Here is a 27,578-nt window from a genome sequence, read left to right as displayed (position 1 = left end):
TGAAAGGATTGGGCCCAAACTAGGAAGGAGTATAGTCTGTGAAAGAAGCTTATATGGAACATCTTTGAGGGAGAGATATTACCTGTAATCAGTTAATGTATTAGGCTTAGACTTGTGTGTTTTGTTTTATTTTCTCTTCGTGACTTACTTTGGTCTGTTATTACTTGAAACCATTTAAATCCTATTTTTTATACTTAATATCACTTTTGTTTATTAATAAACCCAAAGTAAGTGATTAATGCTGGGGGAGCAAACAGCTGTGCATCTCTCTCTATCAGTGACAGAGGGTGAACAATTTATGAATTTACCCTATATAAGCTTTATACAGAGTAAAACAGATTTATTTGGGGTTTGGATCCCATTGGGAACTGGGTGTCTGGGTGCTGGAGATGTTTTCAGTTAAGTCTGCAGCTTTGGGGGCGTGGCCCAGACCCTGGGTCTGTGTTGCAGCAGGCTAGTGTGTCTGGCTCAACAAGGCAGGGTTCTGGAAGTCCCAGGCTGGTAGGGAAACCGGGCTCAGAGGTAATTTCAGCACATCAGGTGACAGTCCCAAGGGGGTCTCTGTGACCAAACCTGTCACATCAGGAATAACAGCTGCTAGAATCTTAGGAGTACAGGTATCACCAGTGTTCCCAAGATCATGGTTGAAGCAAGCAGCATCTTTCAGCTAAAATTCTTCAAATAGCTTTACTACTCCCTTTTTATCAATGATGCATACTTGTATTGTCTTTAGAGGGCTTCAAGCCATAAATGTTCCTTTCAAAGAGAAAAAAGCTGCAGATATTGGAACAAGTAGCATTAAAAGCCAAAGGCCAAATTCTTCCCTCCAATACGCACCTAGACTTCTCATTGAGCACAATGGGAGTTACATGCAAGGACATAGCTTTCTAAATATAACTGAAATGAGAACTGACTATTTAGCAGAGTACTAAAGACACAGATTCTGCTAACTATGGATTTTACTTTTATCAAAGTATTAAATTTATGCTAGTATAAAGAAACACAGCTGCAGGAAGTGACCTACTTGGAAGTGTAATGGGGATACAAAGAAATGAGAAATCACTATTGTTATCTTATGAAGTTCCATACAAACAGTTATTTATTCACTGAACTCCATACACCTGTGTCCCTGTTTATTTTCTTCCAAACTTTGTAAAGCCTGAACATGAACGTACAGAAACCTAATAACGTAATATCAATTCTAAACACAGATGGCATGATAATACAAGCCACTTTAGCTGTATGACAATTTCTTGGTATTAGATTAGGCTGAGTCCCCACACAAAGGAACTAAATATAACAAATAAGCAGCAATGCATAATTTTCACTTGTAATATAATAAAGTTAAAATCAGGTTTAGATTTAATCACACACAACCAAGAAAATCCTATGTTTAGCAGTGTGATAACTCAATGACTGAGTGGAACAAATTCTGTTTTACGTTGCACAAGAAGCTGCATGGGTGTAGCCCAATTTTCAGTGTAATCTGAAGGCAGAACTTTACCCACTGAGTCCACAGATTCTGATACAAGGGGACAGAACAATTATGGTTGCTCCATTGACACTGCACTAATTGAGTGACTTTTTCTGGATTTTAGGTACACCCCCCCGCCCCACACACACACTTTCATAGCACCTTTCATCTAATGGGCTCAAGACATTTTGCAGAAAAGGATTAAGTACCACAACAACCTGAGACACACATTCTCTATTTTCCAGAGAGAGGAAAAGTGATTTGCTCAAAGAAGAAAAACAAGCTGGAGGCAGAGCCAAAAACAGAACTCAGGACTCCTCAGTCCTAGTGCTGTGTTCTAACCGTAAGAGTACAGAATGGGTGGAGGGGAGGGGAAAGGGCATATAGAACAGTTACTACGTAAGTGCCAGCATGACCTCTCCCTCAAATCAGTGCATCTCAAGTGACAGGTGATGGTTTTGTTTGGTTTCAGTTGTAAACTTTTTTTTTTTAATGGTTTTATAGTATAGATTTAACGTTTGTTCTTAGCTAAAGTCCGGCACAAAGGATCTCAGCAGTCTGTTTTAAAAAACAACAAAAATGGAAGTTTGGATGGATTGTTATTTTGCATCTAGAGTTCCAAGAGATCCAGCTCAAAACCATTTTTAAAAATAAAAAAAGCAATTATCAGACCACTGGTTACTTACCACGATGCAAGCATTTGGGGCAGAAGTTAACTACTGAATTTGAATATGGGTTACTGGATTTGAGCAGCAATTTTCATATAAAGCACTTTCCCCGAAAGCTGCTTGACTCTGCACATGCACAGGAAGTGAACTGAATGCTGTAGGCATTAAGTAAGGTACATTTTTGGGAATCCCTGCACATTATCTTGAAAGCAATTAATTCATTCATTAAGTGTCAGGACAATATTACACATTTTAAGAAGCATCTATATTTTCAGCTACTTTTGTCCAAAATGCTTATGGAAACAATAAATAATTTGGTTTTGTCCCATACAAAAGCCTGGAATCACACAAATACAGATGACTCCACACCTAGCAATCCTCCCTTGTTAAAAAAAATGCTAGCAAAGAACGTCAGGACAGTGCCAGCAAAGGCACTAACTGTTGCTGGCATTTTAACGACTCTGTTGCTCATCATGGCTCACAGTAGGGTTAGACTAAGTCAGGGGTAGTCAACGGGTGGACCATGGGCCAAAGCTGGACCGCAAGACCCCTTTGAACAGACCCCAAAATCTTTTTATTTATCATTATTACTTTTTTATTATTTTCTCTGAAGTCTGGACCTTGACTATACCCTGACCGAAAAATTCGGACCTGGACTAAGTGGTAAGAACACCCGTGGCTGGACCACCCGCCTGTCACTGTTACCATCAGGGGAGCTAGAACATCTTTATGAACAGCTAACATGCAAAGGACATTCATCCATTGTAGTCTCAGATTAGCTAATGATTTCATGCAACATCCAGGAAAAGTGCAAAGAAGGCACTTCAGACAAACGTTACAGCATCTTTAAAGAAACATATTTAAATTTTTAAGCTGGAAATGTTTAGTGCAACCTAAGGGCTGGTCTAACTTTTTTTTAGACCACTAACTGCAAATGTTTAAACCTATATAGTTATATCAGTACAAAAACTGTGTTTAGACAAGCCTTTAGAGTTAAATACTTCCTGATATTACCGGAAATATCACATTTAAGTGTTACCATGAAAAACACTATCTCAGTCAAACACTGTGTAACAAATAACCATCAGAAGTAGCCTCAGCATATGTGCACAAGTTGCTTTTAGGTTTGGGCTGATTTGGGGGGGGGGGAGAGGGGGGGGGGGCAAATATTGTTCTCAGGACTAAAAGCAGGGATCTGTTACCTTATTAAAGTTGTTCTCCTTCCACCACATTATTTTGTGATTGCAAACAACTCAAGCTTTTGTTAGAACTTGGTCAAGAAGCGTTTGAATGTGGAGTAAAAATCAACTTTTTAGGAGTAGAAACCTTAATCAAAATAGAAGACAACTGTATCTAGGCTGAAAAATTCTAGGGCATATTTTAGTTTGAGTCATTAAGCTTAAACACCATCGCTGTGCTGTGCTGAACAGAGGAAAACAGAATCATTAAAAATGGCTCCATTCCCCTCCCACTAATACATTCCTTCACATTTTTCAACCCCCATCCACACTCTTTTCCTTTCCTGGAAGTGGATGTCAAGCAATGGGATCAACTATATTTACATGCCAACATGATTATTTAAACATCTGTTGAAACAGCAGTAATGCGGGAGTGATTTATTTAATTTATTTATTTATTTTCCTGGCTTCTGTTTCACCACCTTGCAAAAAACACACCAAGTTTGTTTTGAATGGACATTGTCCACCAGTTGTATGTCTTTTGACGCTTACTTTAAAATTTCTTCACTAAAAGAGGCTCAACAACAAAGACAAAAAAATCTGGTTTTATCACGAGAGTTATAGAGACCCTTACCCACAATGAAGCAGCTACAATATTCTTAAAAACCTCAATTCTAACTGAAATTGAACATCTGAAGAGGGTTTGCTGCCTGTGAAGCTTACACTATACAAAAGCTGCCAATTATGAAGGAGCACAGAGTTCACTCACTTCTAAGATCCATCTAAAATGAGTTTCTAGTAACTTTGATACCATATACCAAGTCAAAATATTCAAGATCCATATACGTTATCGAACTGGTTACAAAGAAGAATAATGTAGGACCAACCTAGTTAGAACATGATTTGGACATTCCTATATGGATGGGATCAGAGTAAACCATGTTATAACCAAGTTAAATGACATGATCTCATTTTTATTTCAACTGTGAGAAACACTGAATCATTTTCATAATATAAAAGTGAGCACTAACAGTCTAATATTACAAGAGAATCTATGGAAAGCATTCTACAAAATATCCATTCAGAGAAATACTAAATTCGCATGTGAAAGGCAGTCCTACAACATTATGAGACATGCAAAGGAGTACTTGTGGCACCTCACTTCATCAGAGTGAGCTGTAGCTCACAAAAGCTTATGCTCAAATAAATTGGTTAGTCTCTAAGGTGCCACAAGTCCTCCTTTTCTTTTTGCGAATACAGGCTAACACGGCTGCTACTCTGAAACCTGTCACTATGAGACACGGTTATTTTACTTAAACCTCGACGGCTCCCCACAAACAATAGGATATCTACTTCTCATTCCACCTCAGCAGATCTAGCACTAACTCAAAGCAGCCCCATGTGGCAGTGGAATGGTGGTGTTAATAAACAACAGTTCATGGGTTGCTGGTAGCTTTAATTTCTATTTGACACTGTCTTGCTTTACATCCGTAGAACTGCAACTCAGAACTGTAGGTAGCAGGTATAAATTAACAGCTTCTTTGCATCTTTGCTAACTTTATATGTAGTTTGGGCAGTTTAAATGGATTTTAAAACAAAGGCCCCCAATCCTGCGAACTCATGCATGTGCATGAACGCTATACATATATACAGTTAAGCATGTTCATAAGTCTGTCTTTGTAGGATCAAGGCCTAAGTCAGCTGTAGAAACATTTACAGTAAGTATAAAAACCTGACATCTAGTAAAGGCAAATAAACTGAATTAGAAGGCCATCATCGTTTTAGTTTGATTGCTAAAACAGTGACAGAAAAACGTAGCTAAGCTGTTGAATTCCTTCAGGTTCATGTTTGTTTATTCAGTCACTACTTCAGAGGAAATACTGGGGGAAAAAAGTAGTCAAGATCGAGTAATCTGAGTCTTTCTGCTTTATTAAAGACATTAGCCAAACCTTGCATATCATCTGTAATAATATTGGCCTTCTTTGTAAAGCACACTGAAATCTATTGATATAAAGCACTCTAAGACTTGGTGATATTACTGTAATAAGTCACCATATACGGAAAATGCTTTCCTGCCAGAGGGTTATCTGCCATTAGGCCGCAGAACCTTGGCTCTAAATTCTATTTTTGAGCCTCTCTCTCTCTCTTTTTTTTTTAAAGGCATCTAGAAAGAATCTTGGTTTATAGCATGTAAAATACCTGATGTCAAAGAGTAGTCTCTTTGAGAAGCCTTGTATCACAGCCATTAGATATAAAATGTAGCCAAGTGTCTTTATGATCATCACTTTAAGTCTTGTCCTATTCCAATATAAGTAATGTTCCCTGGGCTAAATCTTTAGTATTTCAGTGCAGGCTGATCAGTGTAATTTTAGGAAGCAACAACCTTCTGTTTTCTGTGCTCAAAGATCTGAATTGTGTTATCTTAAACACTGAAACCAAAGCAACTAAATAGCAAGATATTACAAATACATTTGCAGGTATTGGGATTAGATCACTTACGTTAATCCAGACATATGACCTCTTCCATCCATTTCATATCCCCCTCTACCTCCTCCCTGTGAACCGCCGTATCCTCTATTATCTTCTCCATACCTACTCTTTTCACGTCGACCATCTAGAGAACCACAAAGTATGTGTAAATTGAATGGCAAGTTTATACTAAACCCATTGCTTAAATTTTCCAATTAAAAAATAAATAAGACTTTCGTGTTTTAAGCTCTTTCCTTGCATCTGTTCCACACAATCACAAGGCCTAAATCAAGTTCTGATTTATCTCCCTAGATTACTATGGGACGTGATATTCCTTAGAATGTGGATGCCACCATATTCTGGTACATCACATTTTGCAGAAAATAAATCCATAGCACCTAAAATCCCAGCTGAGTTTCTCCTACCCTGAAAAAGACAGACATGTAAATAGTTCGGTTAAAGGCTACGTTTTAATCTTCACATCACTTGTTTGTCAAGACAGAAGCTGAGACATTGGTGCTGTGATAGATAAGTAAAGCAGATCAGACCACTGTCCAGGGAGGTAAAGACAGATTCCAAGGTGCCTAGTGCCTGTGCATATGGAGATATTTCTTCCCTCCACTTCCCAGTAACCCTCCAATACAGGCAGGCAAATAAGACCACAAAGCCCTGGAATATGGAACCAGCGATAGTCAGCTCTGGCCCTGCAGCTTCCACAATACCACTGAAGGAGAGAGAAAGCCTTTTCCCCCCCTATCAAGTCTCTCACTTTTTCTGCCTTTACTCCACCTGCAGCTGCAAAGTCTCTTATTCTCCTCCTCCCCCCATCTGCTTCAGATTCACCATCTTGCTTCACTCCCCACTTGTATCTAGTCTGGAAAAGAGTGTAGTAAAGAAGAGAACCTGCAGTGACAGCCACCAGGGCAGAAGGATGTAACTAAGCTGCTGCAAGCTGATGGGAGAGAGTAAACAGAGGGAGCAAAAGCCTCAGGAAACTACAGGCTCCTTTTCCTTAGCAGCTTTGACAAAGTGGCAGAACTTGAAAAGGAACAGCTTCCTTCTCATAGATTCTGCCCATAGGAGGCAGCTCCCTTTCAGAGCCCCTCTCTTCTTCTCAAACATACTTTAAGGAGAGGAGGGACAACAAACATTCTTTACATGCAGGGAAAGTCATTTCATCTGCCTGTCAACTTCCTGTAAAGAGCTTTGATCTTCCATGCACACAGCCAGACCTCCACATCCAGCCAGTCTTAACAAAGAAGTGACATAGGGCAGCAAATCTGCAATATCTCTAAATATCTTCATTTTTTCCCCCTCAAAAGGCAACTGTGCTCCTAGACATTGGAAAGGATGGAAAGCCTTTCTGGTGGGACTCACCCTTTATAGGCATTCACTTCCCTCCCTCCTCTTAAAAATATAAACACTCCAAACGAAAGAAACATCAAGGGGGCTGAAAAAGGGCATGCCAATCACCTGATATTGTTTAATTTAACTAAGGCAGCTGCAGGCTTGGGATGAAGATTCTTATAACATTAGTGTCGATCAGGGCACCCACCCTCAAATCTAAAGTGAAAACCTTTCTTCCCACACATAAGGAAGAAAAAGGTGAAAAAAGTTTCAGGGATCAGAAAACTCATGCATAGATGCGGACACAATTTTTGACCCCACCAAGTCATGAGCAGTTAGTAAGAGTTCTCCATCTCCATCATTCTACAAGAAACACTCACCAAATTGGAGAAAAAGACTTTCACTGCTTTCCATCTCCCCCTAATAATAATCTGAATGCAGAAACCCAAAACATTTCATATCACAAAACAGAATGAAGTTCTTCAATTTAACTTGGCTAAAGATTGCTATACTCATTCTGCATGCTCTACCTTGCATGTTGTGACTGTAGCTTTCCTTTTGCTGTGATTGATAGGATTTCTGATGCTGACCATATGAACCTTGTTGCTGATCATAGCTTGACTGCTGGTCACATGAGCCCTGCTGCTGGCCGTAGTCTGACTGTTGGTCATATGATCCTTGCTGCTGACCATAGCTCGACTGCTGGTCATAGCTTGACTTGGGTTCATATGAAGAGGCTCTTCCACTGAAAATAAAGAGGAATAATAATTTAATTATTAGACAGTAAAGAGAGTTTATATTCCCAGTATAGAGAGAGCAGAATAATGGCTAAAAATGCATAATGATTCTGATCAGACTTCCTAGTCTTGATTTCCTTCAGGACTCAAAAACAAAATACAAACCCACAAAACCACCACCTTTATTTATACAGAAATACCACACTGTTTGACTTCGCTAGGTGTGGCTTCAGATGCAGGGGAGCAGAAACGCATGTATTATCATCACATCATCTGTTTAACAGCAGAAACAAACCAACAGAAAATGCTATTAACACCATAGGAAACATGGGTTTTGTTTTATTGTTTTCTATTCATGACTTTAGCAATCATAGTGAAAATCCAGACAGCGAATGCAAGGACTGTTCCGCCTGGTTTACACCTACTTCCACCAAGATCCTGGACCACAATCAGCCTCAGAGTAACTCCACCAAAATCAAAAGAGTTACACAGAGGATGAATTTGGTCCTCCGTGCTATTCGGGATAAGAAGATTGAATTCAGATGCTTTCCCAAAGAAAGACAAAGTAAATTATATCAAATATGAAGTTCTAGCTATAAATTTCCCAAACTCTGAAAAGTCATTCTTCCAGAAAACATCTGGGTACAAATGGGCAACCAATTTTATAAGATACCTGGGGATTCAAATCTCAAACACCCTAGAAGAACTCGACACTTAAATGTCAAACCACTATTTCAGCAAATGAAAAGATCTGGAGTACTGGGGGCAGTATGCAATTTCTTAGTTGGGGAGAAGAGCCACAGTCAAAATGAGTATTTTGCCAAGGGATCTCTTTCTTCTTTCAAAATCTTCTTGTAGTCATTCCAGATAAAACTGTAGCAGAAATACCATGGAGGATGTTAGCATTTATACGGAATAAGAAAAGACCAAGAGTGAGTGCAGATACCGTGGACAGATCCATTAAGCAGCCAGCTCAAAGCAGTAGCAGATTAGAGGTGCTCTAACCCAGCCAACAGTGGGTCTTTACTGAAGAAAAAATATTGTGGCAGTGTAAATACTGCTAGGCTACCATGGATTAATAAAAGAAAAGGAGTCCTTGTGGCACCTTAGAGACTAACCAATTTATTTGAGCATGAGCTTTCGTGAGCTACAGCTCACTTCATAATGAAGTGAGCTGTAGCTCACGAAAGCTCATGCTCAAATAAATTGGTTAGTCTCTAAGGTGCCACAAGGACTCCTTTTCTTTTTGCGAATACAGACTAACACGGCTGTTACTCTGAAACCATGGATTAATAAAAAATTCACACCCTCCAGAAATGTACACACATCCTTTAGCAAAGGCTCCTCTATGAGTCTGGAATAGAACTAGAGAGAAGTTCTTTTCCCTTGCCAACTACACCAATTACAAATAATCCAGCTCTTAACCCACATCATGAACCAGAGAAGTTTAAAGACTGGGACTATTCAGTACAGAAAACAGCACATTTGTCCAGTTTTTTTGGAAAATTTATATTTGACAGGCATGCCTGATTACACATTTAAACAATCACTTTAATAAAAAAATAATCACTAGAAACAACATGTTCAAGCAGGCTTGAATGGTGTTATGATGCTCACTGTAATATGGCAACACCCTGGTAACCAGAGAGCTCTAAGGAGTATATTATTTGTATAGTGTCTCCTTAAACAAAAAGGTCAGCTTTAATGGTTTTGTTTCTGATATTTACATGTGAAAGATTTGTAAACCTGTTAAAACTTCCTAAATAAACAAACAGTAGTTAAACCACAACAAAAAGATGGTCTTTATCCACTTCATGATTGCTAAAGCTTCCTGCTGTTGAGACAAACATCAGACCCCTACTGCAGTCTGCTTTCCCTCCCTTATTCCTAAATCAAGCCGCCTGAACAGGGAAAAACAGCAGGCAATTGGTATTTAAAGTCTTCAGTTGTCAAATATCTAGATTGTCCTACAGTGTCCTGGCACTGAATTGGTTTACATACAATTCTGTATAGTCAAGCATTTGTTTCTGTGACTATAAGATTAGTGACACCTTCCAGCTCCTCTCCAGAGGAGTCGTGCAAAGTATTTTACAGTGAAAGTAGGCAGCCTTTAAGAAAGTCAAATACCTCAAATGTCTATCGATGTTCTATTTAGAGTATTTAGATCATATTGTATTGGTAAATAATCTTTAGTTTAAATTAAACACTATCCATGGTGTCAACAATATAAGCAATAAGGAAGCCACAAATATCAGGACAGAGAATTGTTAGAAGAACAGACAATTGCTAGTATGACTGTTTAACCCATTTATCAGAAAATTACATTTCCATTTAAAAGCTTCCAGAGCTGGGAGTTGGAGGACCTTCTTAAAGATTGCTCTAATAAGTTTCCAAATGTAGCTACTTAACAAGGTATCTATGGCAGACAGTGTTTGAAACTTACAGGGTTAACTTTATTTCCTTACCCTCCAGATGATTCTTTTTGTTGCTCCTGATTGCCATAAGACTGTTGGCCATATGAGCTCTGATTCTTATTTTCATAACCAGATCCTCTGCCATATCCTTGTTGTGAAGTTTGTCCATAACCTGAAAATTGAACAGGAGAATTTTTTATGTAATCAAACCATGAATATTTACTAGACAGGAAATTCAGCAAGCTAGCCAACCTGTTTGACTTTGTCCATAGTTTCCTTGATAACTTCCATAGTTCTGTCCATAAGAGGAACTCTCCCCACTCTGCCCATAGCCAGAATAACCCTGTAATTTAGAGAAAGATTTCAAGCAGAGGTCAGATCCACTAGAGGAAATAATGTCTTTCCTTGTCTAGACCGGTGGCCTGCATCAGTGCAGCTCTATTCCACCGATGACTGAAATTGGGCTATTTCTTAATGCAGACAAGTCAACAAAACAATCATCTCTTACCTCAGGAAAAAAAAAAAAAATTAAGAAGCACAAATTGTATTTCAACCTACCTGTGGTGCTTGTCCATAATTTTGATTGCCTTGACTGCCATATGATGAATAGCTGTAAAATATAGAATTTTTTAAGTAAACTTGTATCAAGTATTAGATAAAATAAAATACACAGTATAAGGAAAAGTATATAGTAAACTATGCTATGTAAACTGCAAGTTTCTTGTATTTACTGTGATTTGGGAATATTTCTAATTTAAGTATTTGTCTTTTATGTATTTAACCTATGTGCCTACAGTGATAAGCAGATTAGAAATGCAGAGATAAAATAATGGATGACTAAGATGAAAGATTTGGTAGACAAAAGCTGGAGAATTTAAACTCAGATTCTGTTTCAAGTATAGATTTTAGGGTATAGGAGCTGAGCCTTATTGTAATTTTCCAGAATATCCTATAATGAAAATGAATCTTATATGAACCCAAATTATTCAAAATTAAAGAACACTTAAAAAGGTCAAATACAAAAACACAAAAAGCATACTAACAGATTTTAAGTCAGTTGCCTTTTAATCAATTACTATTCCTCTGATAATTTGCTGAGGAGTCTAACAATATTGTAGTTCATCCTCATGAAAAACTGCACCAGCTTCAGACTATATTTACTTGATATTGTCCCATTTTACTGAATCCATCATGAACTTCACAGACAAGTTATGCACTAAAATAAGGTACTGTTCAGCTGTGTATAACATACATTGCTATGACCTCTTTAACCATGTGTTAATGTACACACACGTACTGTAGACACTTTCACTAAAACAGTCAGGTGTATCCAGGATTTGAATACTTTTGTAAAGGAATACTATTATCGATAATATCTTTTTCACAATTCAGATTATTGTAATACTGCATAGATTCCAGAATTAATGTAATTTCTGCAAATGTGCATAAACCCAGTTGTAGTCCATTTTTCCTATTTCAATACAACACTTTTAAACATCAGTTTCTCATGGTGAAAACCAGATTTACACCTATATCCTGCTATTTGATCTCCATGGGGAGAGCCCCAGCAAATTCACTGGAACTATGTATGGGCATAAAGGTCTGCCTGTGTAGATCCAATTGTAGAACTGGGGTTTTAGAGTTATAACACACAAACCAGCTACTGTATTTACATTCTATGTGCAGCAGAGAGACAAATCCCTACAATTGGTTAGAAGAGGCATTCTGGGAACAAAAGAGCTTAAGAGCCACTTGTCCAATAACAAAACACATACAAGAGATTGTGAAGCAGCCCTGTATATTTAAAATGCATGGGATAGATTGTCACATGGAAAACACCTGTGGCTATTTTATGAATCAGCTTTTAAACATTCTTAGCTATGAATTTATCAATTTCAGGGAGCACAAAGGTAGGTTTTAACTTCTTTCAACTAGTTTTGGGAAGAACATTTACCTTACTTGACACTTCTGACTACCTATTTTGCTCAAAGTCTTACTACTTACCATATCTCTGACTACCCCACAAACACCTTAAGAAAGTAACAAAAAGAAAAAAATACTTGTGTATATTTATGGCATCATCCACACACACTTTCAAAAGTACTTCATATGTTATGTCATACATACCTCTGCTGCTGGCCCCCAGATTGACTGTAACTTCCAGAATCTATTTTAAAAAAAAAAACAAGAAAAAAAAAAGGGTATTTTAGTAAGAAGCACAGAGCGCTTCTGATTCACCCAAATGAGACCTCAATTCTAGAGCACCTAGGTAAAGACTGACAAGAAAAAGTCTCTAAATAGAGTTAAGATGGTAAGAACCAAAGGCAGAAGTTAACGGTTAATCCAGAATTTCTTCTAAGTCATTTACAGATTTTCAATGAATTCAAAGAAATGAGTTTTACATAAAAAAAGTCAACCTATGCATGCATGATATGTTTATTACACAGCTTTTAGAGTAGTCAAAATGGACAGTCACCAAAACAGTAATGTGTCAAACTGAAGTCATTAAAGGACATCAAGTTTAAAAACAAAGACATTTCTTTGAAAATCTTTTATCTATTACTTTCAGAAGTAGCTCCTAAAATTATTGTAAATGAAACAGAGAAAAAAAAATATTTTCTCCGGTTATTTTGTGCATTGGACAGTATTTATCAGTTTAGTATTTTTATTTTATAGTCAGCCTGTTTCCCCTTTTGTCTCCAAGAGAAAACAGGTGAGAGAAAATCATTTTTTAAACTCTGTTTGTAAAACAGCAGAACTAATAGTGGGACTCAGGCAAGTGCAGTACTCGTAACTACTTTCATCTTGTGTTCTGAAATATAGATTTACTTCGATGACACCACTTTAAGTCTCAAGGATCGCATGACTAATGAACAGGCACCCTCTGATGGCTAGAGAACGAAATACCATTATCAATTAAGAGTACATCATAAACATCTTAAAATAAAGTAAACAGACAAAGCCAAATCTGTCAGTTTTATCTGATGTCCATTTTAAGACAATGGGTTAGGTTAGAGAGCTTTTCTTGGCAAAGGAGCAGAGGGTAACGTGGAATTTGGGGGAGCATTAGTGGAAAGAAAGACCCCCGCACCTTCCCCCATGACATTTCCCTGCCTTTTGGCAGTGGCAGAAAAATTATAATCACCAGCACAAGCCAGACAGAAACCCCAGTTTTGGTTGTTCATTTACAAAGGATGCAAGTTGTCCGAACAAAGGTCAAGACTTTACTACTCTACTTACAAATGATGGAATCTTTCTGATAGCAGGCAAACAGATTCAGACAACACAAGTACATTAAAAGAATGTGGCTTTTGAGGGAAAAAAATTTCTCAGAACCACGGTAATTAAGATCAAGTTAAACCTGTACTTTGTAAGACATCTTAGTAAGGATCCTAAGCAGCAAAATCTGCACCTGAAGCTCCCCAGAATATACTATTACCACAGCAGGTCTACGAATCTAGACTTTAAAAGCTATCAGAGAGCAACATTAGGGTGAGCATGCCCATTGCCTAGGTATCAGGGATTTAATATTCTGAAGTGTGAATTGCCTTTCCCTGATAGATTAGGCCTACCATGTTCCTCTACAACAGTTACGGATAAAGGTGGCAAAAAGAAAAGGAGTACTTGTGGCACCTTAAAGACTAACCAATTTATTTGAGCATGAGCTCAAATAAGGATAAAGGTGGATTTCCTTGGCTTTTTACATTTTAATAGCTGATATCATTTACAATGTGTAAATGTCAAAAACTCTTCATAGACCTGGTGAAATGGTATCTGTTAGAGCAGTGGTGGTCAATGGCAAACCACGGTCATCGGGAGCTGCGGTGGGCTGTGCCTGCGCGTGGTCAACGTCAGCAAAATGTCTTGCCACCCGCAATCAGATTACCTTGATGGGCCGCATGCAGCCCACAGGCTGCCCACCACGGAGTTAGAGACTGAACTTTACAAGTCATCTACATATGTTCCAGTAGTCACTTACCCATTGCCATGCCAACTTTGGTCCCTTTAGAAACTACACTACCAGTCACAACCAAAATTCTAATAATTTGTGTAATTACTTTTTTTAAGTACTTCCTCAATTCACCTGCAATCCAACCCAAATTTAAGTCTCCAGAGATGAAAAATTAGAACATAACTATGGTTTCTGTGTATATTAAAAAAACAACAACAACTATTTATATCGCCCTACACAGCCAGGCCTACTTTCACAGTCCACTATTAACTTTGTCAAGTTTTGACACCATCGAATTAGGCCTGAATAAAGACTGGGAGTGGCTGGGTCACTACAAAAAATACTTTTCCCTCTGTTGATACTCACACCTTCTTGTCAACTGTTGTGAATGGGCCACATCCACCCTAATTGAACTGGCCTCATTAGCACTGACCCCCCCACTTGGTAAGGCAACTCCCATCTTTTCACATGCTGCATATTTATACCTGCCTACTGTATTTTCCACTCCATGCATCTGATGAAGTGGGTTATAGCCCATGAAAGCTTATGCCCAAATAAATTTGTTAGTCTCTAAGGTGCCACAAGGACTCCTTGTTGTTTTTGCTGATACAGACTAACATGACTACCTCTCTGAAACTGTGACCTAAAACAGAGTGAAATTCGCATGTTTCTTTTCTTGTCCAAGCTGACAAATGCAAAAGGGAAACAATCACCATAAAGGTGAAGATTAATTCAATTTTAAAATTTTTTAGTTTTAATGATTTAATAGAGGTTACTATTAAACAGGTAAGGGTATTTTTAACAAATTTTTAACCTGAATGTTTAACAGCTTTCATGAGATATCAGTTTCAAAATGAACTGAAGCACTGAACCAAAGAGTACCATATCAGTTAAGAACGTAGCCAGCTTTAAGTTATTAACTTGTCTTTTATCCTCCTAATTTTTCACTTGTGAGCTTCTGCGAAAGTGGGACTTTTCCAAAAAGACTGAGGGTAACTGGACAAGGAGTATGCAAGATAAGAGAATACATTTTTTAAAAAAGAAAAGTATTTTTGTATACTTTTTCTAATGTTTTGAGTGTCCTTTTTTTACACTGAACACAAATAGAAATAGATATACTGGGTCAGACCAATGGTCCATCTAGCCCCGTACCCTCTCTCTGATAGTGGCTGGTGTCAGAGGCTTCAGAGGGAATGAACAGAACAGAGAAAGTTTGAATGGTCCATCTCCTGTGATCCAGTCGCAGCTTCTGGCAGTCAGAGGTTTTAGGGACACCTGGAGCACAGGATTGTGTCCCTGACTGTCTGGGCTAATAACCACTGATGGACCTATCCTCCATAAACTTAACTGATTAGTCTACAAATTTCATATGTGGTTTATTTTGATAGACTTAATAGGTACTAATATTTTTGAGTATTTTTGGAGAGTTTAGATGGTTATTTTGGGAGTTACTGTATATGCTATTTTTAAAAAACCTGTAAGAAGTCCCCAGGGGCTTTGGCTGGGACACAGGCAGTGCCCATCAATAAAGCAGTTTTTCTTGAATTCAAGTTACTTGAATTATTAGCATGAGACATCTCTGCCTCTAAATTTTATCTTTTTATATGAAGAATCGTGAGTTTGAGTAACGCAGTGAGGAAAAAATGGAAAAGCCTATTCTCAAATTCCAAGCTGCTAAAACTTTTGGGGTGTGAGAAGAAAACTTCTATAATTTTGCTGCCAAATCTCCTGAGACCAATCTCATTCTCAATTTTTAGGCCGCTTTTGAAATCTTTTCTTTATGGTGAAAGACTGTCCTCTGTGCCTTTCCACAAGACACTGAACATCTCATGCCTTTCTTAGCCATTCTGTCATCCAAAATGTCACAGCCTGAGACAGCACTGTAACAGCTCAACCCTGACAAAGTAAGGCTGACCCTCGGAAGCACCTGCAGCCACAGGACTTCTATCTTCTCCCTCAGCTGCTATTGCTGCAGAGCTTAAAATAGGGTTGGTTTTTATAAACAAGCAGAAACAGCAATGTTATTTTCACATTGTCTCCCCACCCCCACAACCCTCCATCTACAATCCATTCTAGGTACCATGGATCCTGTGACGACACGACACTTTCCCAAGATATCAGTACCAGAAGTCAAAGACATTTGTGCACTGACAGATGCGAAGGGACTGGTGTGTTCTCAAGGAAGCCCCATGGAGACTATGGGCCAGTTAATGCTGTGACAGCACAGCCTCTACTCCCCACCCCATCTACGAAGAGCCTCAGTACGTGGAGGCAGGTGCTCTTTTTATATCACACCATGTAGGGTGTAAAGGCCCCTCTCTCAACTTTCTGCTGGGGGTGAGGAAAAGGCAACAGACCCTTGGGCTATACGGTGCCTGCAGGCCCGCAGACCTACAGAAAGCAAGATGCCAGGGTCACCCAGCCGCAATCAGAGCTAGAAGCAGGAGCCATTTCCACCCTGTTCCAGTAGATGCCAGGAACCACACAACCCCACGGACACCCTCACGGCCACTGACGGGGACATACACCTTCCAGGGCTGTGCTATCACCCCCCAAAGGGTGCCCAGGGCCCTAGCCCAGCGAGGGCACATAAGGGGGCCCCTGCTCACCACCACGGGGGCACCCACCCACTGAATGGGAGACAGGAGCCCCCATGAGTCAGGGAGCCGCCCCATGTCCACACTCCCTAGAGAGAAGAGAGGCAACCCCCCCCTCCCCGACGCAGGGGGGTAGGGCTACCCCCAACGCTGCCCCCAGGGGAGAGGCGCAGGAGGAGGGGTCGGGCTACCCCCAACGCTGCCCCCAGGGGAGAGGACGCAGGAGGAGGGGTCGGGGCTGCCCCCAACGCTGCCCCCAGGGGAGAGGCGCAGGAGGAGGGGTCGGGGCTGCCCCCAACGCTGCCCCCAGGGGAGAGGCGCAGGAGGAGGGGTCGGGGCTGCCCCCAACGCTGCCCCCAGGGGAGAGACGCAGGGGGGTGGGGGCGGGGCTGCCCCCAACGCTGCCCCCAGAGGGGAGGACGCAGGGGGGTGGGGGCAGGGCTGCCCCCAACGCTGCCCCCAGGGGAGAGGCGCAGGAGGAGGGGTCGGGGCTGCCCCCAACGCTGCCCCCAGGGGAGAGACGCAGGGGGGTGGGGGCGGGGCTGCCCCCAACGCTGCCCCCAGAGGGGAGGACGCAGGGGGGTGGGGGCGGGGCTGCCCCCAACGCTGCCCCCAGGGGAGAGGCGCAGGAGGAGGGGTCGGGGCTGCCCCCAACGCTGCCCCCAGGGGAGAGACGCAGGGGGGTGGGGGCGGGGCTGCCCCCAACGCTGCCCCCAGAGGGGAGGACGCAGGGGGGTGGGGGCGCCCAGGGGAGTAGGCGCAGGGGGGTGGGGGCGGGGCTGCCCCCAGGGGAGAGGCAAACCCCCCTCCCCGACGCAGGGGGGTAGGGCTGCCCCCAACGGGAGGACGCAGGGGGGCTGCCCCCAACGCTGCTCCCAGGGGCGAGGCGACCCCCACGGAGGGGCGGGGCTGCCCCAAGGTTTCCCAGAGGGGAAGATAAGGCCCCGGGGGCGGGGGGGGGGAAGCGGCGAGTCCAACATGGCGGCGGCCAGGCCCGCCCCCGCGGAGCGAGGCGCTTACCGGAAGCCATCCCGGCCGCCGCTGCCGGGGCGGGAGAGGGAAGGAGGCCGAGGCCCGAGCGCCGCGCCGGCCCCACGCGCCCCGAACAACCCTCGCGCCGACTGCGGGCCCGCGCTGCCAATCCGCGAGCGCAGCGCCTACCACCCGGCTGCACTGGGGGGGGGGGGGAACGTACCAAGTAGTTGCCGTTCGGAGGGGGCGAGGGTTGGTGGAACTCTACCACTGTGCAAAGGAGGGGGGCGCGGATTCTACCACTCCACACTACAGCATTAGGTCGATTTTAGTTAAGTCGACATCGAGCCTCCGATGGAAGCAAGTCGATTTTGCACGTCCCCATTATGCTCGTTGCGTCGGCAGAGTGCATCCTCCCTAGGTAGCCCACAGTGCCTGGAGCCAAGTGCCAGGTTGGGTTGGGCTTGCAATGCCCCATGAGACCAAAACGTTTGCACACATGGAAACGGAACATGGCATTAGCCTGCCAGGATGCACCCACCGCCCTCCCTTCCTCCCTGAAATAAACGGCAAACAAACCAAGCCTTTTTCGCACCCCTTGTTTCCTACGTCTAGGGTTGCCAGGTGTCTGGTTTTTGACCGAAACACCCGGTCCAAAAGAGACCCTGGCCAGTCCTGCTGATCGGCACCACTGACCGTTTAAAGTCTGGTTGGTGGCGCAGCGGGGCTAAGGCAGGCTCCCTGCCTGCCCTGGTTCCGTGCAGCTCCCGGAAGCAATGGCATGTCCCCCCTCCAGCTCCTATACGTCCCAGTTCTGCAGCTCCCATTGGCGGGGAACTGCAGCCAGTGGGAGCTGCGGGGGCAGCGCGCACGGCCGCCTCGCCACACCTCCGCGTGGGAGCCGGAGGAGGGACATGCCGCTGCTTCTGGGAGCTGCTTGAGGTAAGCGCCGCCAAGAGCCAGCACCCCTGAGCCCCTCCCACACCCCTGCCCGATCCCTGATCCCCCTCGCCGCGCCCCCCCCAGCCCTAGGTGGTCCCCAGCCCTGGGGCTCAGGCAGCTGGGCGGCACGGTCGTTACGCCCCCAGCCCTGGTGCTCAGGTGGCCAGGCACCACGGTCACTGCGCCACCAGCCCCGGGGCTCCGGGTGGCCCCCAGTCCTGGTGCTCGGGTGGCCAGCCCCGGAGCACCAGGCAGGCAACGCGGCCCAGCACCAACGGCCCCGAGTCCCTGCAGGAGGCACGCTGGCCTGGGGGCAGGGCCACGGTAGGCTGTTTGGGGCGGCACAGCCTCCCCTTGCCTATGATACCCACTGCCCGTGCTCAGTGCATTTCCCTGCAAGCCACAACGTAAGCAGAACCCCTGGGTACTGCAAGAGTCAGTTTGTTGCTGCAACCATGGTAAGTGAGGCCACGAGGCAGGGACGGGAGATCTTGTGCAGCGGCTTTTGTTAAGACATCCTTGGGATCAATGGTTCCAACCTCAGCACAGCCCCCTTTCCCATAGAAACCGGGATGGTGCTTGAGGACAGGCACCGGCATAAAGCCCCGCAAATAGTTTGATTGTTACAGAAGCAGCACCTGGTTGGGATTGAAGGGAGACGAACAGGAAGTGTCGCCCCTGGTTTTTTAAAATGCTGGCTGCAATATGGGGTGATCCCTTCCAACCACGACCAGGGCACGCTCAGGAAAGTGTGGTTGAGTGACCCACAATTCAGCAAACGGGTGGATTACTTATTGAATTGATTGCGGTTTAAGGACTAGCATTTAAAACCTCTCCTCATTTCCCCTAGGTGAACGTATGCAGTATCACTCTCCTGAGGGTAACAGATGCGAAAGGGAGCAGATGCTGCAAGCGTCTGGGTACAGATCTGGTCCTTATGCTGCAATGCTGCGTGCCGCAATGATGCCAGAAGAGTTAATAAAAATGAGAGCATGTATCCCCGGCATCACACTCCGCCGACAATTGCTCCTGTGAGGGGATGGGCTCCAGAGTTAAAAGAAAGTTCTTGGATGTTGGGGAAAATGGATCCTCTGCTTGCCTGACACGCATTCTCCTCCTCCTCCTGCTGTTCCTCACCAACAATGTCCTCCTCCTTGTTGCCCGAGGTCGCCTGGGGCCCCTGGGAGGTATACACGGAGCATAGTGGCGGGGTTGCCACCTAGAATCGCATGCAGCTCCTCATAGAAGCGACATATCTGTGGCTCAGAACCAGAGCAACTGTTCAGTCTTCTGGTACGCTTGCCGAAAGCTTCTTTATTGTCACGCGGCACTGCTGTGTGTCCCTGGTGTAGCCCTTCTCCCCCATGCCCTGCGCGATTTTGGCATAAATGTTTGTGTTTTTTCTGCAGGATCGGAACTCTGCCTGCATAGACTCTTCTCCCCACACAGCAATAAGATCCACCACCTCCTGGGTGCTCCATGCTGGAGATGTTTGTGGCCTTGAGCATCCATGGTCAGCTGTGCTGTTGAGCTCTCCACACTGATCAAACAGGACATGAAAGTTCAAAAGTTCCCGGGGCGTTAACAGGGGGTCGGCTGTTTCCTGTGTACCTGGCTGAAGTGCAGTGGAGTTGAAAGTGGTCTCCAGAGTGGTCACAGTGGAGCACTGTGGGACACCTCCTGGAGGCCACTTGATTCGAATTACACAGCACAGTGTCTACACTATCTCCATGTCAATGTATGGATGTCAACTGAAGCGCTACGCCTCACGCAGAGGTGGAGTACAGAAGTCAACTCTAAAAGCCCTGTAGGTCGGCGGAAGCGACTCGGAAGTGTAGACACATACATTATTAACTCGACTTAACGCAGCAAATGTCGACCCAGCTTTGTGGTGTAGACCAGGCCTAAGACTCTATCCTGGGGAAGGGGTAGCTGACTGCACTAACCTGCAGGTATGGGCGTGCATGGAGTGTAGCACCATCCTGTGGCAATCCAGGCCTTTGGGACCTCCAGGCTCCCCCTGGGACTGCCCAGGAGCCTCAGCTAGTGATGTTTAGAATCACAGCAATGCAGGGCTGGAAGGGGCCTTGAGAGCTCATCTAGTTCAGCCCTTTGCACTGGGGCAGGGTCCTAGACCATCCTTGACAGGTGTTTGTCCAACCTGTTCTTAGAATCCTCCAATAACTCGGATTCCACACCCCCCATAGGAAGCCTCTTCCAGAGCCTAGCTACCCTTATGGTTAATTTCCAACCCTCCCCCCCCACCCCCACCAAATCTAACCTAAATCTCCCTTGCTGCAGATTAAACCCATTACCTCTTCTCTGACCTCCAGTGGACATGGAGAATAATTGATCACCATCCTCTTAACATGCCCCTAATGTATTTGCAGACTGTTTTTAGGTCCCCCCAGTCTTCTTTTCTCAAAACTAAACATGGCCAGTTTTTAAAACCATTCCTCATAGGTCAGGTTTTCAAAACCTTTTTTCATTTTTGTTGTTCTCCTCTGGACTCTCCAATTTGTTCACATCTTTTCTTAAAGCGACATCCAGAAGTGGATACAGTCCTCCAGCTGAGGCCACATCAGTGTTGAGTAGAGTGGGACAGTTACTTCCCAGGTCTTAAATGACAATCCTATTAATACACCCGGGAATGATATTAGCCTTTTTTACAACTGCATCACACTGTTGACTTTTGTTCCATTTGTGATCCAGCCCCAGGTCCTTTTCAGCAGTACTATGTCTAGCCAGTTATTCCCCATTTTGTAGTTGTGCATTCGCTTTTTCCCCGCAACGTACAGTATTTTGCGCTTGTCTTTATTGAATTGCATCTTCTTTATTTCAGACCAATTCTCCAATTTGTCAAGGTTGGTTTGAATTCTAACACTGTCCTCCAAAGTGCTTGCAACCCCTCCCAGCTTGGTGTCACCTGCAAATTTTATAAGCATACCCTCCACTCCATTATCCAAGTCATTAATGAAAATATTGAATAGTACCGGCCTCAGGACAGATCCCTGCATGACCCCATTAGATACATCCCCCCAGTTTGACAGCGAACCATTGATAACTTCTCTTTGAGTAGTTTGCACTTGCAAACTTGTGGGCAAAGAAATGAAAGTCCAATTAAGGCTGGGTCAAAATGTGGCCATTGCTCTATTTGTATATTATAAATTGGATCTGGATTCTTGGTCCTAGATTGATCTTTGTAGATGTTAGAATACAGATATTCAGGCCTGCCTGTAAAGGCCTATACTTTAAGAACTTAGGTGTATTTTTATCACTTAGCTAGTTACAGCGCTATAAAACAAAGAATCAAAATCGCAGTCTGCCTGTGTAAGGGCCTTCTCTCACTAGGAGAGTCTGGGGCCTTGTTCTTAGGCTAAGACCTTTGGCTAAGCAGCAGGGGCACGGTTACATCCCAAAACAGTCACATTGAAATAAGGTGGTATTGGGCTCTTAGGAATACAATCCTGTCCTGATAGTGCCCATCACCACCAGATAAAGATGGTTAAAGAAAACTTTGTTTGATAGCATCCTGTCTGGCTAGGGTGACCAGATGTCCCGTTTTTAAAGGGACAGTCCAGTTTTTTGGAGACTTTTTCTTATATAGGCACCTATTACCCCCACCCCCTGTCCTGTTTTTTCACAGTTGCTATCTGGTCACCCTATGTCTGGCAAGAAATCACTTATCAATGGTTGTGGTTGTGAAACCCTCATTTCTGTATATTTTATCTTTATGGCCCCCATTTTTCTATTGTTAATCTGTCTGGTTCTCTAATTATTTCTGTCTAATGTATAATTAATTTCGCTAGGTGTAAGTTAATTAGGGTAGTGGGATATAATTGGTTAGAGAATTATGTTACAATATGTTAGGACTGGTTAGATAGATTTCAGTAAAATGATTGGTTAAATTATAGCTGAGAATATTACTATATAAACTGGGGTCAAACAGGAAGTGGGAGGGAAGGGAAATTGGAATCATGTTTGCTAAGGGGGCGGGGGAACAGGAATGGGAACAGGGACACAGGCAAGGCTCTGTGGCGTCAGAGCTGGGAAGGGGGATATGGGCGGGGTAAATGCTCTGCAGTATTAGAGCTGGGAAGGGCGACACTGGGGAACAGACTCTATCAGCATATAGACATAAGCCCAACTGGTGTGAAGGGCTTCAGAACATGCTTGCTTGGAAACTAACCCCAATAAAGATCTCATTGTCTGCACTTTGGACTTCTGGTCTTTTGCTGCTTGCTGTCTGCGTGACAAGAACCAGGGAAGTTGGAGGGTTGAGGGAAATCCCTCTAACAGTAGATTTAACTTTATATTCCCTTCCTGTCCCTCCCAAAGTGCACTTTAAATGGGTGAACTATAAAAAGGACCAAGGATCTGATTCATGAAAGCTTTGGAAGAGTAGCGTTCTTCCATGGCTGGAGAAAGAGAAAATATAGTCCTTTTAGTATACTTCTGTAGCGGAGGGCACAGGAATATCTGTGCCAATTAACTGACTCACTTTGCTCACAGAAGTTACAAAACAGCATTTCAGCAGAGGATGCAGAAGCTTGTGTGACGCTACAGACAAAAGCCTGTCAATCCATTTCAAGTCCCATTTCAAAGCTGGTAAGAGAACTTTAAAAGAAAAACTGAGCAAAGAAGTTTAGTCTGTACCCAATCTGTATCTTTAATAAATTAAAGGTTAGGACAATATTGATTCAGAGTGCAAACCCCACTCCACTGGGAATAAGGGTTTCTGATTTCTTTTAAATCACTATGAATATATTAACTTAAGGATTAGATCTCTTCAAAATACTTCAAAGATTTAGTTTAAGACTATGTAAGACTAGAGCAAAATAAAAGCAAGTTCAAAAATAATGAGTTGGAGGAAAAATAAGCCGTTTGTACAATTTTCTTTTAAACCTTAATGTGTTTGTTATTTCAGATCACCCTCAACAGCTGGAGAAGAACAACGTAACTTGTAAGTAACTTGAGTTTCTGTCTGTTTTTTAAATGGAGAAAGAAAAGAGTTTTCTGATTGCAGCAGATCTGATTGAGGAGACTGGTAAACAAGTTGGGTTGTTTCTTTCCTTCGAGGCATAGCAGGAGGCAGATCCTATGGCCGCAGCCCAGAAGGAAGTGAAAGCATTTCTGTAGAACAAGCAGTGACTAGAATATTTAATTAAAGTGAGGTTTGTGTTGTCTCTCTGTCTGGACAACTTTCTCTCCCCTCAGTGAACTGCATTTTCTTCTGTGCTCCCAGCCTTACTATGTAAAGCTGGGACCAAAGCACTCTACCCAAAGAATTGTCCATGTCCGTTGGAAGTTCTCCATGTGACATGCTCTTGGGATTGGGCCAGATTTTCCAAACTGCTCAACTCCCATTTAGGCACCTAAGTAAGGACCAGATTTTAAACAGCACTCGGCAGCCAGCAGCAGGATGATAGAGATCAAAATCAGCAGCTTATGGAGTTCTCAGACAGCTCTCTCCAGCACCACTCAGAATCCCTGCACCCGTCAGAGAATCCTGCACTGTTACCGGGGCAAAAGAGTTCTAATTCGGACACAGGCGCACAGTCAGTTACATGTCTTTGCCCTTTAAACAACCCCAGGTGCTTCTAGCAAATAGAACAGACTCAGGAGGCCTGAGTCATTGATGCTGTCTGGCCCCTTGGTGCCAAAGCTAGAATTGCTTTATTTTAAAGCTAATTTTGAAGAAGAAGAAGACGAAGAAGAAGAAAGTAATTTGAAACTTCTGAAAATCTGTTCCCCATGCTCCGCTCATCTCCCGCCAGGCTCTAAAAGTCTAAAATAGTTCAAACCATTTCTACCTTTTCCTGCTAAACATTGTATCCTGGGAAGTTATATACTGTATTTCTTTCAGCTAAATTCCATTTAAATGTGAGAACAATTATCCTTTTAACTTTCATACAACACAGAGGTCCTGGATATGTGCTCGTTTCATAGATCCTGTTTCACTTGTCACAAGAACAGGGGTGTCCATGGCCAAGTTCCAGCTCAGATAATCCCAAACTGCCAACCTAAGGCTCCAAAAATAAATGCATATGCTTAACTTTGTATCCTGTGAATAATCTCACTGATGTTGATGGAACACATCAGAGTGCATAACAGCTAAGTACAGACCTAAGCCTTTGCAGGATGGAGGCCTAAATTGCTCCCTGCAGTTTGACTTGTGTACATTGTACAGAGTTGCTGTGCACTGTTAAGTAGCTACCATGCTTCAGGCTGGAGGTGGCTGCATTTTAGTTAAGGGCTTTCTTTTTGGATATACGCGTAGTACTGGTTCAAATAGCACAAGGTTAAAGTACACTAGGGAACCTTTAGTATGCACCAGCAGAGTCTAAATGGACCAATTAATACACAACATATCAGTGCACTTTAGAAATCACACCCCTGTAGTCCACATTACTGCTCTGTGTAGACAAGCCATTAGATACAAGCCAGGGAGCAGAGACTTCACCTGTATAAACAAACTGCATGGGGATAGGAGTGAAGTCAACACACATTGAGTAACCATTTCTGGTGTTTATTGGATAAACACTGATTTCATATACAGTATATCTAGCATGGGGGTGTTTATCGGTTAAGTCTGAAAATCAGAAGCCCTACTAATAAATGCTCCCCTGCTTAGGACACAGGCAGTTCTGCAATTAACACTTAGCCCAGCCCTGGTGGTGGGAGAAGATTGCCAGTGATGGACATAAACAAACTGAATATGCAATCAGAGCACCTTGCCAGAGATCAATCTGGGTGGTGCTCGATTTGCCAGCAGGCCATGTCCCTTTGAGATTTGCGATGATGATGATATAATACACCTGCAGGAAGCAATCTGACGTGTACACCTTTAGACATCAGGCAGAGAGCCTTTAAATACACGTTTATTATACAAACATTTGCAGTTGCAAAACAAAGTTGTCATACAGCAGAAAAAAAAAAACTATGGGGACATAAAAACAGTAGAGTTATGGATAACCCCCCTATGAGACGTTCTAGTCATGTCTGGTTGTAGCAGTTTGGAAAGCTGAGCTGCTTAGAAAGACATAGCCAGAAAAATATCTAACAAATACTAGTCCCCATGAGTTAGGAATCCCAGGCCTCCATTGCTGTGTTTGCTCTGTATTATGTCTCTCTATTTAGGCACTGACATGGCCAGCAATACTGTATTAGCAATGCCAGTCTCAGACTGTAAGCCATGTGGAGCATAGACTGTCTCCTATGTACAGCACCAAGCACTGGTGCTCAGCAAATAATATTCTGCAGCTAGGACAATACTCGGCTTTTTATCCAAGGAATTTCCTACTATTTCAGGTAGCAGTGATGGATGGGAGCCTGAGTGTGAACAAGGTGCTGGGGATTTTGCCACTCTATCATCGAACTTTGCAGACAGCAGTACTCAATAACACCATGGTCAACTTGCCTGTGGCTGCCACGGCCTTGTCTACTGCCCCTGCTGTTGCCAGTGAAGCTGCACTGGTGTAGCAGCAGCGAGACATTTTAAGGCTAGTGGGAAGTCAAAGGTGGACATTTTTAACGGAGGGTAATTAACCTTTGGGGAAAGTTATCAAAGAATGTGGTAGATTCTGTATCACTTAAGATCTTTACATCAAGATCAGATTTCCAAAAGATAAGCTCTTAGTTTAACGACAAGTTAAATGTTTGATGCAAAAATCACTGGGTGAAATTGTATGGCCTCTGCAATGCAGGAGGTCAGACTAGATGAAAGACAGCCTCGTCTGGCCTTAAAATCTATAAATCTATGGAGTCCTTCCTTGGGTCTCCATCCCTTTGTGTCTTTGTTTTTAACCTAGGTCCAGCTAAGCAACATGGCTTTGAAGGGAATGTCTCTGATATGTCTGTTATTCATTGCTACGTCTGTCATCAGCATCTCTCGCGCTCAGAACCCCCTGGCCTTCAGACGGAAACATTTGACCCTACTGGACACCATAGACCACAACAGATGTAACAGTGAAATGAGAAACAAACGGATCGCAATGACTAGAGATGGCTGTAAAAAACTCAACACGTTCATTCATGCTCGCGAGGAGGTTATCGATGCCACATGCACCATGGGGAAAGTGCATGTCATAAAGGGCCAGGAGTATAAAAAAAGTATTCGTAAATTCAGGGTCACTAATTGCAGACTCTCTGGGGAATACCCTAATGACTGCGAGTACATGGCGGAAAAGAGCGCCTGGAAATATATAGTCATCTCTTGTGACCAGAACGATCGCCCAGTGCATTTTGCAGGGACACTGAACTGGTAGGAGTCAGGAAGTGGGGGAAGGGGCTTATTCCTAATGCTTCGGGGTGCAGCAGCCTCTTGTGCTGCAAATCACACCATTTATACTGTCACCTAAACGTATTCTTTTGTGAGTGATTTGAAATGCTGGAGGCCTCAGCAACAAGGGGACACTGCTCTCTGATGGGTCTGGTGGTGGGAGAGCAGCAGAGAGATGGAGGAAGGAATAATAATGATGCTTAGCAGTTTTATAGCCCTTTACGTTTCCAAAGCATTGTTCCAACACTAGGAAAATGAAGGGGAGTGCCTGAAAGAGGGGAGTGGGGGGATTAGTGTGGGGGAAGAGGATTGTTGAGGATGGGAAGCGAGATGGTTATAGGGTCTGATCCCAAACTCAGTGAAGTCAATGGAATTTAGATCAGCCCCATAGTGAGAGAGGGAAGCAGAGGGACCTTGAATGGGAATTAGTAAGGAAGACATGGAGGATGGTCCAGTGGTTAGCATGTTAGCCTGGGAGACCCGGTGGCAATTCCCGCTCTGCCGTAGACTTCCTGTGTGACCCTGGGCAAGTCATTTAGGGCCAGAT

The 27,578-nt window shown here is 43.3% G+C and overlaps 1 protein-coding gene and 1 long non-coding RNA gene across 5 annotated transcripts in view; one reads left to right on the top strand and one right to left on the bottom strand.

The window, feature by feature from the left end:
* TAF15 (TATA-box binding protein associated factor 15) overlaps nucleotides 1-17,999 on the bottom strand; it is a 32,055-nt gene extending 14,056 nt beyond the window's left edge. For 3 of the 4 annotated variants that reach the window (XM_077836449.1, XM_077836451.1, XM_077836453.1), the window contains exons 1-7: nucleotides 17,857-17,999; nucleotides 12,415-12,454; nucleotides 10,846-10,897; nucleotides 10,540-10,630; nucleotides 10,339-10,459; nucleotides 7,667-7,881; nucleotides 5,820-5,934 (exon numbers count right to left, since the gene is read on the bottom strand). In XM_077836449.1, the coding sequence (XP_077692575.1) occupies nucleotides 5,820-5,934; nucleotides 7,667-7,881; nucleotides 10,339-10,459; nucleotides 10,540-10,630; nucleotides 10,846-10,897; nucleotides 12,415-12,454; nucleotides 17,857-17,866 (644 nt within the window). In that variant the 5' untranslated portion in view covers nucleotides 17,867-17,999. The remainder of the gene's footprint in view (nucleotides 1-5,819; nucleotides 5,935-7,666; nucleotides 7,882-10,338; nucleotides 10,460-10,539; nucleotides 10,631-10,845; nucleotides 10,898-12,414; nucleotides 12,455-17,856) is intronic. The other variant, XM_077836452.1, reaches the window with a different exon arrangement.
* A 5,305-nt stretch (nucleotides 18,000-23,304) lies between these two features.
* On the top strand, nucleotides 23,305-27,212 carry LOC144276630 (uncharacterized). The gene is made up of 3 exons (XR_013348294.1): nucleotides 23,305-23,358; nucleotides 23,678-23,713; nucleotides 26,562-27,212. It is a non-coding gene; the product is annotated as an uncharacterized LOC144276630 (long non-coding RNA).
* The last annotated feature ends 366 nt before the right edge of the window (nucleotides 27,213-27,578 follow it).

The sequence above is a fragment of the Eretmochelys imbricata genome, chromosome 17 (genome assembly GCF_965152235.1).
Source record: "Eretmochelys imbricata isolate rEreImb1 chromosome 17, rEreImb1.hap1, whole genome shotgun sequence".
Taxonomy (NCBI): Eukaryota; Metazoa; Chordata; order Testudines; family Cheloniidae; genus Eretmochelys; species Eretmochelys imbricata.
Note: the sequence above shows the minus strand (reverse complement) of the source record. Positions and strands in the feature narration are given on the sequence as shown.